This window comes from Numida meleagris, unplaced genomic scaffold (genome assembly GCF_002078875.1).
Source record: "Numida meleagris isolate 19003 breed g44 Domestic line unplaced genomic scaffold, NumMel1.0 unplaced_Scaffold244, whole genome shotgun sequence".
NCBI lineage: Eukaryota > Metazoa > Chordata > Aves > Galliformes > Numididae > Numida > Numida meleagris.
In genome coordinates this window covers 87,867-103,875 of record NW_018364243.1, presented here as the reverse complement: position 1 = coordinate 103,875, position 16,009 = coordinate 87,867, and the positions used below count along the sequence as shown (strand labels likewise).

At 53.7% G+C, this 16,009-nt stretch overlaps 2 protein-coding genes across 7 annotated transcripts in view; both read right to left on the bottom strand.

Moving 5' to 3' along the window:
- Positions 1-3,532, bottom strand: part of COL2A1 (collagen type II alpha 1 chain) — a 28,803-nt gene extending 25,271 nt beyond the window's left edge. Inside the window, exon 1 of the mRNA XM_021382428.1 lies at positions 3,454-3,532. Coding sequence (XP_021238103.1) covers positions 3,454-3,532 — 79 coding nt within the window. The remainder of the gene's footprint in view (positions 1-3,453) is intronic.
- The window catches only part of SENP1 (SUMO1/sentrin specific peptidase 1), a 15,482-nt gene continuing 2,660 nt past the window's right edge, over positions 3,188-16,009 (bottom strand). For 3 of the 6 annotated variants that reach the window (XM_021382452.1, XM_021382454.1, XM_021382455.1), the window contains exons 5-17: positions 15,043-15,202; positions 14,712-14,815; positions 14,376-14,623; positions 14,172-14,226; positions 13,798-13,836; positions 13,628-13,712; positions 13,207-13,359; positions 12,845-12,976; positions 12,250-12,453; positions 11,316-11,395; positions 5,992-6,076; positions 5,478-5,573; positions 3,188-4,883 (exon numbers count right to left, since the gene is read on the bottom strand). In XM_021382452.1, coding sequence (XP_021238127.1) covers positions 4,821-4,883; positions 5,478-5,573; positions 5,992-6,076; positions 11,316-11,395; positions 12,250-12,453; positions 12,845-12,976; positions 13,207-13,359; positions 13,628-13,712; positions 13,798-13,836; positions 14,172-14,226; positions 14,376-14,623; positions 14,712-14,815; positions 15,043-15,202 — 1,504 coding nt within the window. In that variant the 3' untranslated portion in view covers positions 3,188-4,820. The other 3 variants (XR_002433922.1, XR_002433921.1, XM_021382453.1) reach the window with 3 other exon arrangements.

The window sequence follows — 16,009 nt, the reverse complement described above, 5'->3', positions numbered from 1 at the left end:
CAAGCCACCTATTTAGGGTGGAACGCAGCCAGGGCTCAGCCCGAAGCGCTGCCCCGCGGCGTCCTGCAGCCGCACAAAGCCGCCCTCTGTGTCCGGAGGATGCTGGAAAAAAAAAAAAAAAAGGAAAAAAAAAATATATATAATAATAATAATAATTTAAAAAAAAAAAACACTAAAAGCAGTGTTTCCAAACACCCCCCCCCCCTTTTTTTTTTATTTGCAAGGGTCTTGGGGTTTGCACAGAGAAAGGGCTCAGGGCTGTGGAGGGGTGTTGGGTTGTTGGTTCTTTCTTTTTTTTTTTGGGGGGGGGGTGGATTTTTGGCTGCTTTTTCGCAGCCCCAGCCCCACGCTGCGGGGTCGCGGGGCCTAATGAGGGATTAGCGGGGGACCCCGTTGGGATGAGGCCGGGGGGGGCACGTCGTTAGCAGAAATTACGATCAGGAGCGTTGTGGAGTGTGCAGCCCTCCAGCTGTTATTTTTTTGGGGGGGGAGGTGCCATTAGGGTTCCCCCACACATTGAGCAAGACCCCAAATTGCCTGATTTGGGGGGGAGGGGGGTGTTAAGCACGGCTGAGGTGGCATTTGTGGGGGGACAGTGACATCTAGAGGTGTCATCTCCCCCTCCCCCCCTTGATTAATTCAGAGGGGAAACTGAGTCACGGACCCCAAAACTGGGGTCCCTCAACACGACCTCATGGTGTGACCTGTGTCCGTCCCTCTGTCCACCCCATTCATCCCCCCCCAACTCCCACCCCTGCAAAACTCCTTCTGCAAAACCCGGTAGGGAGGTTGGTGACGGGGGGTGATGGAGTTCTGGTCCCATAGGACCCCCCAGGTGTCACCGCTGGGTCCGATTGGGATGCAGGGATTGAGTTTGCACCTGCTCTGAGGGAACGCTGGGGGGTACAAGTGGGATGCAGGGGGTTGATCCCCCCCCTCGAGACCCTAAACACCTCAAATTAACCCCAACGGCTCACCCCCTTATCACGAGACCCCAACAACTCCCATGGGGACCGATTTGGGGTGCCCCCCTCCCCAACCCCCCCCAGGCACAAGGGCCCCTGTGTCCACACATGCCATAAATCTGGGACTGGGCTAATGACCGAGCCGGGGCGCCGGGAAGAAGCCCGGAAAGGCTGATGTTCCCGACAAAGTTTACCCAACAATACGGATGCCAATCGCAACACGCAGCCGCGCGCTGCAGCCTACAAAGGGCATTTTTGTCCCGGACGGCTTCTTTTTAATTAATGCTGCATCCCCGTCGGCCGAGCTGATGGCGGTAACAGAGGCGGAGGGGAAGGAGAGATCCGCGATAGAGAAACTGGGGTGTGTGGGAGTGGGGGGTAGCACCACAGGGGCACAGCACTGGTGGGGACAGGTGGGGTGTTGGGTTGAGCTGGGCCCACGGTGTGTTCAGGTGTCCCCATGGTATGTTATGGCATCCTCGTTGTCTGCTGACTCACTGGTGTCCCCGTGGTGCGCTGTGGTGTCCTCACAGTGCGTGGAGTTGTGCCTGTGCTGTGTTAGGCTGTCCCCAGGGTGTTTTGGGGTGTCCCCATGATGAGCTGAGCTGTCCCCACGATGCATGGAGGTGCCCCATGCCGTGTTGAGGTGACCCCACGATGCCTTGCAGCACCCCGCTCACGCACCGAGTCGCCCGGTGGCGGAGGTGCGCCCTGGAGGACCCCGTGGGGCTCGGGGCGGTGGCAGGGACCCTCGGGTGCAGGGTGCATGTCACCCACACCGGGCACAAAGGCTTGAGGTCGTTCCTCCTCCCCGACCATAGGCAGGGACGCAGCCCCGAGCTCCTCCAGGCGTGGCCTTTGGACACTGGGATGGGCACAATCGTCCTCTGGGGCCGGGACCCCCGTGCCACCGCACAGCTCAAGGGGCAGCAGACCCCGGAACCACAGCTCTCTGCAGGGCACAGCCTCGCCCCAGGAGAGGGATGATGGGAGGGGAAAGAAGCTCATCCCACCAAATCCAGGCGAGGATTGGACACGGGGAACGGCGACGTCCTGCCAGTGTGGCGCAGTGGGGAACACAGAATCCTAAGATCCTCAGGGATCCCGAATTGGAAGGGATCTGCAAGGACCAGCGAGTCCAGCCTCTTGGGAACCGCGAGCAAAGCCCGGGGAGGAGCAGGTGGAGCAGGCTCCCCGGGCACGCTGGTGCAAGAGGGAACCTCTGCGTGTGTGAGAAAACCCAAACGAAACGGATCCCTTTAATAACCCGTGCAGACTTCTATCTGGTGCACGGCCGTGGGCAGGGAGGGATGGGAGCGTTTCAGACACCGATTTTGGGGCTGTTTTGTGCAGAAGAGGATGATGGAGCATCCCGCCAACCCACAGCAACCGGCTCCCGCGCCGGTCCCCACCTCCAGGCACAGCTCTGAGAGCGGCGATGAATGGAGCATTGAGGGTCGGGGGGGGGGGGGGGGGAGGCAGCGCCGGGGGTGTTTGCAGAAGCCACGTGTGTTTGGGAGGAATGTCAGACGCTCATAAGCGGCTCTTTGGAAGGATCAGGAGGAAAAAAAAAAAAAAAAAATCTCGCTCACGTCTAGGAATAAGGATGGAGGAAGGAGGAAAAAGTCAATATGACCTGAAAATCCCCAGCTGGGGCCGGGCGGGCGGCGTGATTTATTCTATTAATAAGGCAGGGAGAAGGGCAGGGATCAATGCTGAATGCATTTTTGGAGGCCGCAGAGGCCCAGGAGCCGCGCGCGAGGCAGCGGGACGGGGTGGGCACAGACCCCCTTTGACGGAGCGCTTTCTGCCTGGCTTTTTTGGAAGGAAAACAAGGGGCGGCGTTGAGCTGGGGCCACCAGCTCCGGTTCTGGGGGGAGGGAAGAGGCCTGAGAGCCTCCAAAATCGGAGCTGACGGAGCCCGGTGTGCTGGGGAGGCCCTTCAGCTCCCACCACCGCAGCACGAAGGAAGAGAAAGCGGCGGCTGTTTCCGCCGAGCACTGAACCGCCTCTGTCTGCGGAGCGGCCGAGCCTGCTGAGAGGGTTTGCTTTAACTAGAAGGGAATTATGCAAACCAGCCCCCCCCCCCCCCCCCCAGGGGCTCGCGCCCACAGCCCGTGCTGCAGCGGGCAGACAGGGAGGGTGGGCGCACAGGGGAGCCCCGCGGACGCGCACACGAAGGAAATAAAATAAAACCACTTGCTTGCTTTTTTTTTTTTTTCTCTCCTCTCAGATCTTTACTTGCGGTAAAAGATAGAAAAAGGTAATAAATGGAACTCGGTATAAAACACACAGAGGGGAGAGGGAGGAGGGGGGGGGGGGACCCAAACCAGCATACAAAGAACACAACCTGGGAAGAAGGGCCAAGTTTTGTACAAAACTACTGCTTACAGGTACAGAAAATGTATAAAATGTCACCCTCCCCCCCCCTCCACCCGGAGACAAAAATACAAAAGTGGACGTTATTCCATTCTTTCCGTAGGCTTACAAAGGTTACGGACACGAGAGAACAGAACCAGGGTCAGCTGCTGGGGAAGCCTGGCGCGCACGGCCGCTTCCTCCCACATCGCACTTGAGAATAAATTAAACCAGGGGAAAGCAGCAGCACGGCCCCGGCCCAGCCCCAGCAGCTCGGGGTAAAACGCCCGGCAGCCTCGAGGGCCCCGATCCCGGCTGCTGCTTTGGGTGCTGATGAATGTTCCCCCTCTCCCATGGCGGAGGCGGGCGCCGGAGGCCCCGGGTCCCGTTGGAAGCACCGCTCGAGCGGACGCTGCAACCTCTGACCTTGTGTCAGCATCCACCCCCCCCTCCCCGCCACCCCCAGCCCCCGGGTGAAACATGTGCAAAATATCACAGCGAGGGCAGCGACTCATCCCGCGCGGCCGGGGCCGCCGCGCAAGGACAAAGGTGGCGAAGCCCCAGCCCCCGCGCGGAGGAGAAGCGCACGCACGCAGACTTTGTTCTTTGTTGCTCTGAAAAACGCTCGGGCGCTGCACGGAGCAACGTGGCCGCGCTGGCTCTGCTCGGCGCCCGTCCAACGTGTACCTGAAGTTTCTGTAAACAGTCGGAGCTCAACAACGGGGAGATGGGGTCTGCGGGCGGGGAAGGGGCTCTGCACAAAAATGAAGCCATGCCTGCAGCCCCCCCAGCTCCTGCAGAGCCCTCCAGGGCAGCCCCAGAGCTGCCCCACGAAACGCGGGGGGGGACACGGGGGGAGAAGATGCAGCAGAAAGGCTCCAGAGCAGAGCCACTTCCGTAGGCAAAAAGGGGCTGAACCCCCTCCTGCTTCAACTGATGAAGATCCCAGCTGCTCGTTCTACGCTGCATTTTAAGGGCAAGCTCTCCCCGCATCCGCCCCAAATACACTTCTGCCCACATCACTTCGAAGGGAGCAGAGCTGAGAGCACCGAGCACCCAGACCCACGTTAAGTGCTTTCTCCTTCCCTGAAATCCCCCCCCCCCCACAAACACGCACCCCCGGAGTGACGCCATCGGCACCAAGATGGCCGCAAAAAGGGCTGAAAAAGCAGAAAAATAAAGTTCCTCCCATGGCCAAAGCTGCCCCCCTCGAATCTCAGCACCTGAAAACGCTTGTAAAAATAGGTCTTCAAATACAAAAAAAAAAAAAAAAAAAAAAAAAAAAAAAGGAAAAAAAAAAAAAAAGGCAAGTGTGCTTCTGAACATCTCTATTGCGCATTGGTCCGTGAATGGTGTTTTTTTTTTTTTTATCAAAAATAACATACAGAGTTCATCTGCTGTTTCTTTGAAGCCCTGGGCAGGTCCAGGCGCCGAGCAGGGCACAGCTGGGCACTTCTGAGACGATCGCACGAGGAAGCGGCGCTGGGCACGGCGGCATCAGAGCAGCTTGCGGTGCAGGATCTCCCAGGCCATTCGCTTTCGGAAATAGGGCATGTGTTGCTTTGGGTGGGGGGGGGGGGAAGAGACAAGAGACAAAGAAAACAGACGTCAGTGTGTCCTCGGCGTCTCGCGGCCGCTCTCCCGGTGCAGCTTTTGTAGGGGAAGCCTCTCTTGGAGGAAGGGGGGGGGCGACTTTCAGGTTATCGAAAACAAAGCAGGGAACGAGAAGATGGGATTTAGAAATAACGTGGCTTCGATGACATTCGCTAAGCAACAAATACTCGTGCATGGGCCACTCCACGGGGGCTGCCATCAGGTAATCCCAAATTCCTTTGGATTCGGGCTACAATGCCCTGCTTTCATTACAGCTATGACTGGGACCCATTATGGGCTGACGAGCCATCACCAAACCACACGGGTGACGTGCCTGCACGTTAACACAAGACGTGAGGATGACTCTTGAGGAATTTGGCGTGGCAGGAAGAACTGCCCCCGTGCCCCGTGTCAGCTCTGCTCCGAGGAACAGCAATGTGATCCCCACGTGGGGGCTTTAAACCAACGCAGCAGGGAGCAGAAGGCATCTGGAAGCATCAGAACGTGTGCAAACAACGTCACGAACCCTGAGCACACGGCACACGTCAGGCTGGGGATTACCTGGGTGAAGTTGATGGGTTTGTCTTTGGTAATGCAGTCGGCGTATTTGCAGGCGAACATCCCGCAGTCGCTGCCGTTCATCTGCTGCGGGATCTCCTGGAATAACAGAGGGCACAGAGCTGAGCACCGCGCCCCTGAGCCAGACCCCTGCGTCAGCTGGGAGAACCAAGAGCTCCCAGCAAAGGGCCTCTATCAAACAACCCCTAACGAAGAGCAGGGGGGTGCGTGGGTGCACGCCGGCACAGCCAAGGGGAGCTGAGGACAAGAGGGTGGGCGAGCCCCGTGCAGCAGGAATGGAGGGAGCACTGGGGCTCCCCCCGGCCTCCCCGCAGGGCTGGATGGGAAACTGCAGCAGAGCAGCCTGCCACCGAAGTCCTGTGATTTGCTCACCCCCTACAGTTACCGCACGCACACGTCCGCCAGGAAAAGTGGCCAGCAGAGCTGCGCCCGGGCCAAGGTCAAAAGCAAGGACCAAGCCAGACCCCATCTGCACACCTGGACTGCACAAACCCACCTGGCTCTTCTTACTCAGCAACGACCACCCGTTGGCGTCGAATTCTTTCCTTTTCTTGTCAAGGCTTTCCTGTTTTAAGTACTGCCTGTAGGAATGACAGAATGAAAAAGCAGCTTACTGAGAGGAACGGGGAGAACTAGCCAGTACACTATATGTCAGTTTACCTAAAGTGTCCTCTGCCATGTTTGCAGAATTAATGCAAAATGGAAGTCCAATATTTTCTTCTCGGTATTGGCCATTTTAAAAAGGGCACTGTAGACCCCGGCTTTGAGGCAGTCCAAAGAAGGACCAAGCAGAACCCAAGAACTCATCCAAAACAAGTACCTGCCAAGCAGAGAGTCAAAACCACAAATAAACCATGGAGCACAAATCTAATTCATTGGAGAGTGACTCAGAGCAGAGCAAAGCTCAGCAGCCACTGGGCTGCCTCAGCACTCTGCAAATGGAGCGTTGTCCTCGAGGAGACGTCTGAGACAGCTTCCGACACGTCCTGTGAATCGCTGCCTCCCGTCCTGTCAGGATCTCACTTAGCAGAAACGGAGATGGCAGCAGATGTGTCAGAACCATAGCAGCGGCCCAGCAGCTCTGCAACAATCGCCCTGTGTGTGAAGCACCCAAACCACGGCACGAAGCCGCGCTGCAGGCTGGCGGCAGGTCGGACACGCTGGCAGATGTTCTTCCAGAGCTCTTCTTCCTGGTTTCCCTTCCAACACTGATCTGAGGTTTTCCTCACTATGGTGGGACAAATCGAGAGCGCTTTCAAGAAGAGACAAACCACGAACCGAGAGAAATGAGATGAGCCCAGCGGCCCCGATTTTCTCAAATGAGGTCCAAGGATGGAGGAAGAGGGGCTGCAGCCACGGGAAAAGCCACCCCCCTCCCCACAGCCAGCTCTGAGCCAGCCCCCGCGCACGCACTCAGATGACCGCTCTGCTCCTTCCTACGTAGACATGAACACCTTGTGCCATTTCCTTTACTGGGACGGATGGAAAGGGGAGCTCAAGAAGGGCACTGACACGAAGGTTGTCTCGAGGGTGCCCAAGGAGACAATGGTGATGGGCCCAAGATGCTCTTCGGGGCCTAAAGGAGCCCCTCTCTGTTGGCTGCCATTGTCATTATGCGACTTTCAGGTTTGCAGATGCCCTCATTTCACCTTGGTTAAGGACTGAGATGATCTACAAAAACCACCTCTTTCTCATTTAGCATCTTCTCAGAACAATTTGAGGAGTCTTCTCGCTGTTACAACTGTGATCAGAAAGCTTTTAAGGAGCAGAGGATTCGATGCTGCTGGCTTGAGCACCGGGGTCAAGAGAGCACCTGGCATGGACGTGGCTTCAGTCACCAGCGAGGAGAGACGTGCCATCCTTTGGAAACGTGATCCCCAAAGTCTCGGCTATAAAGCACCTCACCACGAGTGAGCTCCGAAACGAGATGGGAGAATGGGGGGACGCAACCCACAGAAAAGCCCAAGAGACGTAGGGGTCAGCTTGGCACGTTGGTGCCAGCTGGGGGATATCTTCCACCACAACTCCAAACAAAAGGGAAAAGAACATGCACATGGTTCAAAGAAAGCTTTAGGCAAGTTAGAGGAAAAGCTCCCACAGACAGGGCAGACCTCTGAAGGCCTGAAGTGCCCTGGGACAGGCCCCTTCCAAAGCTGGGAAAGTCACATTCTCGAGGGTCAGAGCTGCCACCCGCTCAGCACCGCCATCCCTCTGCAGGCTGCTGTTCCCAGGCACACCAGAGCCACTGAAGGAAGCACTAGAAAGGGCAGCAGAACCACGCAGCATGGAGAGAGCCCCTTTCTCGCTATCATGTCTGTACAAAACAGCCAGAAATCGGTTTTGCTGGGTGTAAAAATGTCAAGGAGAGAAGCCTCCCTTCTGGCAATCCCCCGAGACCAGACCAGGTCCAGACAAGCGTTTTCTATCAGCCCTCATTAGCTGGACGCACACTCAGAGCCCAGTTTCCCAGCACAGGGGCTGCTGGCTGCCAGCAGCTGCTGTAATTGCTCTTGGGAAGCTCTGCTGGGCTGCTTTGACTGCTGCAGTTTGGACAAGACAACATCAGCAGGGGGTAAATCCCAGAACACAAAAACTTTCATCAAACATTAAAAGTCTCCATATCTCACACCCAAAAACACCCTCGTGGATGGAAAGGAAGCTCCTCACAGCAGGTTCAAAGTAAGGGTGAGCCGAGTATCTGCAGCCACAACACAAACACGGCGCAAATATTAATTAACAGCCTCACTTCAACCGCAAAGAACAAAAATCCTGGCAATTACTGCCTGCCACCAGAACCCACTTGAATCCTTGAATAAAGCGAGGAGCAGCACAGCACAGCACACTCTGCTCTGCAGGTGGGAAGCGGGGAGCGACCCGCACAGCCCAGGGAAGGGCTGCATCCCACGGGGATCCAGGATGAGCACCACGTGATGCTCAGCGTGGATCAGTGCTGCACGCAGGGCAGGGGCGGATCTGAGCGCGAGACTCCGTCTGGCACGGAGGAGGGAAAGCTGTGAAATTTAAGCACAGCCTGGCCTTCGCAGTCAGGTGGTTTCTCGCATCCCTTTCTGCTTTATCTGCAGCTCTCGCAATCCACAGCTCTGATGCCAACACACACACAGGCGGCAGCAGGAAATTCTGAGCTGTTTTCTTGAAGAGCAAGGCAACAACTCGCCAAGCACAGCTCGCAGTTAACGGCGACCATCACCTCTGCTGCTTCCCAGAAGCAGCCTGCAGCAACCCGGCAGGCACGGTGCGCATCACGGACACGGCGCAGGACACACGGCGCTGATCCTGCACCGCTGACAGCTTCAACAACTTCCTAAGGAGGTAACTGAAGGAAAACGCCTCAACTTCAACCTGCGAGACTGCTCCGGGAGGCAGGACTTAACTGAGCCAGGTGAACACCTCGAGGAGAGAAGTCTGACACGGGTTTTTAAACATAATTAACTTGCCAAATCAGAAACCAATACGCCTGACATCCCCCATCAAACACTGCAGGCTTTTAATCTCATTTTCCTAAACCTGAAAATTGATTTTTGCCCTCTGCAGCTCGCACACAAAATCCCGAGCAGGTGTCTCAAGGAATTACTGAAATCAACAACGTACTGCAAACGTCTAAAAGCCCTGAAGTAAATGGCATGCAAGGTGAGCACCAAGTGCTGCTGCTAGCGGGAGATAAGAAGATTTCGCAGGCATGACTAGCTCTGTGCGCTCGATCCCTTACGCCTTCCTCCAGCACCACTACACCAGGATCAAGTCACTAACAGTAAGAGGCAGGTTTACATCTGCTCCAGCACACAACTTCCCAGCAGAGCCAGGCGCTGCGTTTCCCAAGGAAGAGCCCTGACAAAGCAGGGGCAGCTTTCGAGAAACCCTCTCCAGGACTCACATCCAAGCTGTGTGAAAGCCCAGATGCCAAACCAAGCACGGCAGCAAGGCCCAGCTACCAGACCGCAAACATCTGCGGTCCCTACAGCACCCAGCCCGGCCAGCGGGCACTGCACTGCATTGCCTTCCCTCCTCTGTAAGATCTAGCTAATTGTGAGACACTCACCACCTTTAGGAAGCTCTAAAGATTGAAAGCATGAAAGGGTCACTAACCATGAATAGGACCTCCGTCCCTTCTTCCCGGAGTGATCCTCCCACTGCATTCAACCAATAAAAGCCTCCTAAAAGGAAACAGAGGGAAAACAATTACGTCCAGGGCAACAGTGACCTGAAATCCTGGGTCTCTACCGCTCATCCTGCACGGGACCATACACCTTGTATCCTCCGGCGCTCAGTACAACCAGCCTGGAGACCTGCTTCCTCACCCCAGACCCCTAAATGAACTGCAGCTGGGACTCCTGCGTCCCCCTCTCACCTCCCAGGTGCTTCGCCTCAGCAGATGTCCGTGCTTTGTTCCTCAGAATCAAAGAAATTCGGGCTGAAAGGAGCTAATTCCACCCAGACCATCCCTGCCCCAAGGCAGGCCGGCACTGCTTGCATCGCTCTCGGACTAACTTTGAAGACAGAGCCACAAGCAACACAGCAAAGCTAAGAGACACCGCTCTGAGCCATTTCTAAAGATTTCATACGTTTCCTTTCTATTTCCTCCCTTCAAACCAACACAACACTGTGGAAAACGGGAAACAGCTATTTTTACAGTCATTTAAATGAGCCCAGTATGTGCAGAATGCAGAACACCTGAACTGGAAAAGGCACTAAATGGATTGGAAATGATTAAATGGCATTTGTCTCCTGTCTGCCTTTATCATCATTAACATTCCTTGACTGAATGAGTGACACCTCTGCTGACACGCTCAACCTCACGCCAGAAGACGCCACGACTCGGGATCAGATTCCCAATCAGCATCAGAGCAAAGCTGAGATGAGAAACAGAACCGAAGGACGACCCGGGGTCAACACTGCAAAAACAGAGGGGCCAGCAACTGTGTTTCATTAAGTCACTTTGGAATCTGATTTGCATCAGCCTGACGGCCCTGCGTGACAAGGTACCGTAGGGAAAAGGCATTTTTCCTCCCCTGGGAGGAGAAGCTTCCTTCCAAAAATGGGAAAACCCAGCTGCAAGCTGGCCAATTCTGGATTAGCCAGGCAAGCACCTCTCTTTTACAAGAGGTCAGCAGAGCCAGGAGCCAGCCTCACTCCCTCCCGCAGCGCTGCTTGGGAGGGTGAAATCAAGACCTCTAGGGTCTGAACTCAAGAAGAGCAGCTTCCATCCAGCCCCATTTGGAGCACAGGATGTCCTGGCGGAGCTCAGATCTGCACAAACCTTCATCCACGTCCTGATTCAAGACCCTCCCGCGCTCTACAGGCACCGCCACGCTGTCCAGGAACTCCTTGAAACAAAAGGCCAAATTACTGAGCTGTTCTTTGCCACAGGAAGGAAAAGTCTCCAACTGTGGAGCAGCCAGGAGATGCCATTTCTTCCAGCAGCTGCAGGACCCGTGATCCTCAGGGTCTGAGAAGTTGGTTTCCGCCTAAAGATGATGCCAGGGAAGACTGGCAACGCTCAATGCCCTTAACAGAACGGGTCTGAAACCTGTTTATACCTACGCAGGGAACAGCAGCCTCACCGAGGGATTTCCTGCAAAGAGAAGGCAGAGAATCCGTACAGGAATCTCTCGCAGACCAAATCCATAATGGGGACTGCATCAGCAGTGTGTGGTGAAACAAAACATGAAAACCAGAATGCTCCTGACTCCCCCTCTCAGGGCCCAGACAGGGACTGCTCCCACGCAAGAGTTGCTGCTTCACAACCAGAACAAGCCAAGGAGCCACCTGAACTTTAACAGGTACAACTCAAGTGCTACTCACAACAGTATCCTGCAGGCTTCGCTGTTTATTCCGCCCATGGAGTCATAGTAGGTGATGGTCTTTTTCCTGAAGTCGACAACCTACACAAAGTGATTTGTTACAGAATTAGCAATGCAGAAGACAAGGAGCTCACCCCTATGCAAGGACACATGCTTTGTGAGCCAAAGTCTTTGCTAAAAGGAAGTTTAAATCACTTCAGAGTAGCGACAGATTTGTAACTTCGTGGCACACCACAGCCCGCCCCAAAACCTCCCCGTGCTGCCATGTTATTTAAGCACTCCAATCTCTCCATCAGGCTCTCCTCAGAGCAGCCCAGTCGAACACAAGAGCACTGTTACCCGTATTGTTCCAGAAACAGACGGACAGATCTGCTTACAGAGGGCTCTGCTCCACCTGACGTCTGTGTGCTGAGCGAGCCCCCCCACACTCCACTTTCACACCTGCCCACCCACGTGTGCCCATCCTGCAGGGCAGTGAACAGCGCTCTGAGGATCGAAGGGGTGAAGCAGGAGGAATCTGAGAGGCCACGTGTGATCCGTCACTGCCCAGGTGCTGGGAGAAGGGACGTGCCGCAGCAGGGCAGGAGGAGCAGGGAGCTGCACGCTATCGTTTGTCTGCATCTCTCTGAAACGATCCCACAGCAGTGTCTCTAAAGGCAAGCTTGTGGGAACGGGGAAAGGAGATCCTTCTCCAGAGAACAGGCTATAACCTGACATGAACTTCACAGCTATTTTTTTTTTGAAGACTATTCAAAAGGCAAGAAAGACAGCAAACCCACAGCTCCCTTTTCACTCCACGTTTTGCTTTTAGCCATGAACACGCATTTTCCCCCTCCCCACACACAAACACCTCTCTCCAGAGCCATGAAATGTTGTGATTCAGTCACAGGTGAGCTTATAGGATGGTCTGCTCCAGCCATAACAAAAGCACTCACTGCTAGGCACCAGTGCACTCCCAGATGAATAGGCACCAAGAGGAGATCCACTGAGAAGATATCCACTTTTTTAGTCCATCTTTTCACAGCTTGGTACCCCGCTGTTTTTAATTTGGTGAAGAAGAAAGTATTGAATGCATGAACTGCTGGCAAACCCTTTTCTTTGCTCCGCTCCATCAGCAAATTCATATAGAAATTAATTATCTGGGGGGAAAAAAAAGAAAGAAATTATTTTTACCTCTACTGTCACTCCATAGACCTGCCTCTACTGGGATTCACAGTAGCTCAAACGCTTTGAAACTTTACAAAAAAAATCCAGAAATATTTAAGCACACAGTCCCCCAAGATTAAGTTTTACATGTTCTGCCCTGATCATGTCCACTGTCAGTTCTTCCCATCCCAGTACTACTATTTTTTCCAAGTGTCTGTTCTGTGCAGGGATTTCTCCTCAGATCAACCAATCCAGAGCACGAAGCACAGCGCACGTGTCCTACTCTGACTTCCCTCAGCAAGGAGATGGCAGGCATCTGTTCACTTTAACCTGCTTCAAGTTGCCAAAGAACAAAGTCCTAATGGCACAAGTCAGACTGCTCACCTCGTCGTTGAGCCAGTTCAGATTGTTCAGGGTCTGAATGTCTTTCCGAGTGATCGTTAACCGAAAAGCTTCGCTGAGGACCTCGTCCTGATTCCCACCTCGGAATACGTTCTTTATTTCCTTTTCCATTTCCTACAGGGAGAACACAAACAGCGCTGGAAGGGAGAGCTCCTACTGCACCCGTGACAAAGGCAACATTCAAACAAAAAATTGTTCCTTGCTCCTGGAAGGATAAACCTGCTATATAGCACACATGACAAAAGGCCACAGCTACCTGTGCACCCATCTCAGGAAATGATGCTCGTATTTAGAAGTAGCGTGCATGCAAATGTCTGCTTCTGTCACCAGACAAGGAGGTTTACCTCTGTGATTTCAGGGAACTCCTCTTCGCCATCAGCTGACTTCGCGCCCTCCTTCTTTTCCGGGACCACTGTGACCGGGATTTCCTTCTCGAGCGGTACGCGAAGGTTCAAATCCACCAGATCCTGCACCGAGTGTTCCTGTTCCTGCAACCGCTGAAGGAGAGACCTTCAGATTACACAGCGGCAAAGGAGCCACCTCTGCAGGGCTTCTGAGGAAGCCACATGGAGCCAGCTGTTCCAGGAGATGCGGAAAGGGGCAGCACTGCCTGGCTGCAATGCTGCTGAGCGCCCTGCCACGGCAAGGAGAAGTCACAAAGACACTGGATGTGAGAGAGTGGATTTTTGCCATTCTGCTCTTTCCAATCTGCTCCCTGCTCTGTGGTTCTGATCCAGACTGCTTGTTCAGTAACTGTTCTCTCACCTGGCTCTGCAGCTGTAAGGCCAGTGCTTTCTGCTCCTCAATCTGCCGCCACCTCTCCCGAGCGCGGGAGTCGTAGACACTAGTCCTGAAAAGCACAGTTTGAACAAAACAGTATTTAGAAATGCACGAGCACTCATGACAGGAAAACAAAGCAGAAAACATCTACTTACAATTCCTTGATCCACAGTTCTGCCTGGAAGAATGGGAGGCTAGAAAGAGGAGAAGGACATGCGTAAGCGTTCTCCTTTGCATGGAAAGTAAAGGTCTGAAAAGTGATTTGTGAGTAATATCTGAGGACATCTTTATTCTAACAGTGATAAGAGCTACAGACAGATCTGACAGTGACTTGCATCCAAGTCTCAAGAAAGAAGTTGATGCATCACGCTCCAGTGCCGGTATCTATGGCAAACTGCTCTCTTTGTGAAGCATTCACAAAGTCACAGTCACTTTTTATCTGCAATCTCACCTCTCAAGGAAACCAGAAAAGATAGCGTGAACTTCCCCCTGCCCTTGCTTGCTCTAGATGCAATTTACAGCCTCTTACCTTGGAGCTGGGGTTCTGGAATCCTTTACTTTGAGCAAAATGACCGAGTCTGAGCCTAAAGAGAATAAAATTAAGGAATGTTGTTATTCTCACAATTACTACTGAGTTCCCAAACTGCTGCTGAAGTCCAAGTACAGAGAGGGAGCAGGGAACAAGTGGTTTTGCCACATACATTTGATTGCTTATTTGCTGTCGGTTTTTTACCTTCGGACTGAGTGCTGGATGCTGGTAGGTTTTCTTGCTGATGCTGGGCTGTGGAGTTATGGGACTCAAAGATACTGGAGGGATAGCTGGGCGCGGAGTAGAGCGGTGGTTTGTGCGATGGCTGCTCCTGCGCTCCCAGAACGCTGGTTGCTGAACTGGCTGGTGCAATGCTGTGAGCTTCAAACAGCTTTGAGTTCTTGCTGGGAGTTTCTTTCACTATAGTTTTGCTGGAATTTGAGCACCTGGACCTGGGAACAGTAGAAAGTTAGTTCCCAGAGAATACATGTACAGAAAATAGGTACCCTGTGCTGGAAAAGAGCATTTTACATAACTCACAGATGGAAGGGGAATAGCGAGGAGGGCTTGGACGTGGAAAACTGCTTTCCTGTGACCATCTGAAGCAACTGCCTGTAGATTTCTCGCTCTTCCTCTCGAACAGTCTGCAGAGAAACAACCAGAGTACTCTAGATATCATGATTTAAACGTAGACACCATGCACACTGAGCAAGCACAAGCAGATGCACATGGAAGTCAAAATCCTATTGCTGACAGACAGGAGGAGTGAATCCAGCACAGGGCAGACCTGCCTCAAGCACTCTGCGATGCTCGGAGCCGACCAGCTCAGACAGAGCCACCCACTAAGGGGCCTCCCAACCTCTGCTTTTACCTCTTCTGCAGTGCTGATGAACCGCCGCGGAGTTTTCTTTGGGCTAAGCAGGCTGCGGCGGCACGGACCGCTCCAGGAAGGGCTCTGGGCAGGTTTGATAGGAAACACCGACCCATGGCAATGGTGGTTGGACTTTCCTACAAAACTGTTGGATGTCCCACTGTGAGGAGAAACAAAGCAGGTTCCTTTGGTTTCGTGCTTGCTTGAGTCTGTAACCTCATTCTCCTCCATCCCTCAAATCAGTCGAGAAGCTGGCTATCCAATTCGGATCAGAAATCAGTATTTTATTCGCGTTTTTAAAGCTACCTCAGCGCTGAAGCCTGGCTCTCCACCAGCTCGATCCAAAACCACAGACGGCAGAGATTGTGCGGCCAGGCAGATGCCAGCAGGTGGCACTGCGAGGCCGAGGAAGCACAGCCTGGAAACCCAGAGCGAGACCTTCCCGCCAGATCCAACAGCTCCCCCTCTTCTCATCCACATCCACAAAATGGCTGAACCTCGCCTTCAGGCGAAACCTCAGCGTTCTCTTTTACAGAAGCAGATGCCCTCCTCTCACCTCGCTTCTCCCCGCTCCCACGGGTCAGGCTCACTTAACGGCCTATTCAAAATCTCTGGGTTGACTTGGAATTTATCCCATTGACATTAATTTTATAAATTGCAAACAAACATTCTCCATTACAGGGATTTTCCAGAGGAGCAAGACTTGCACTGATATGGAAAAGCACGACTCTACTGAAGGAACACCACTTTACAGGCAGCTGCACACAAAGCTCCTGCATCACATGCCCTTACCAGGACAGAACCACAACATGCTACTTCTCTCCTGGCTTCCTGGTGGTATAACCGCTCCTGGTACACCAAGGTTACTGTCAAAACCACCACTTCCCTCTTTCATCACACCCGCTGCTGGGAAGAGCCTCACAGACATCTGAGCCTCTGTGCTGCTTCTGATCCACAGCAAACAGCC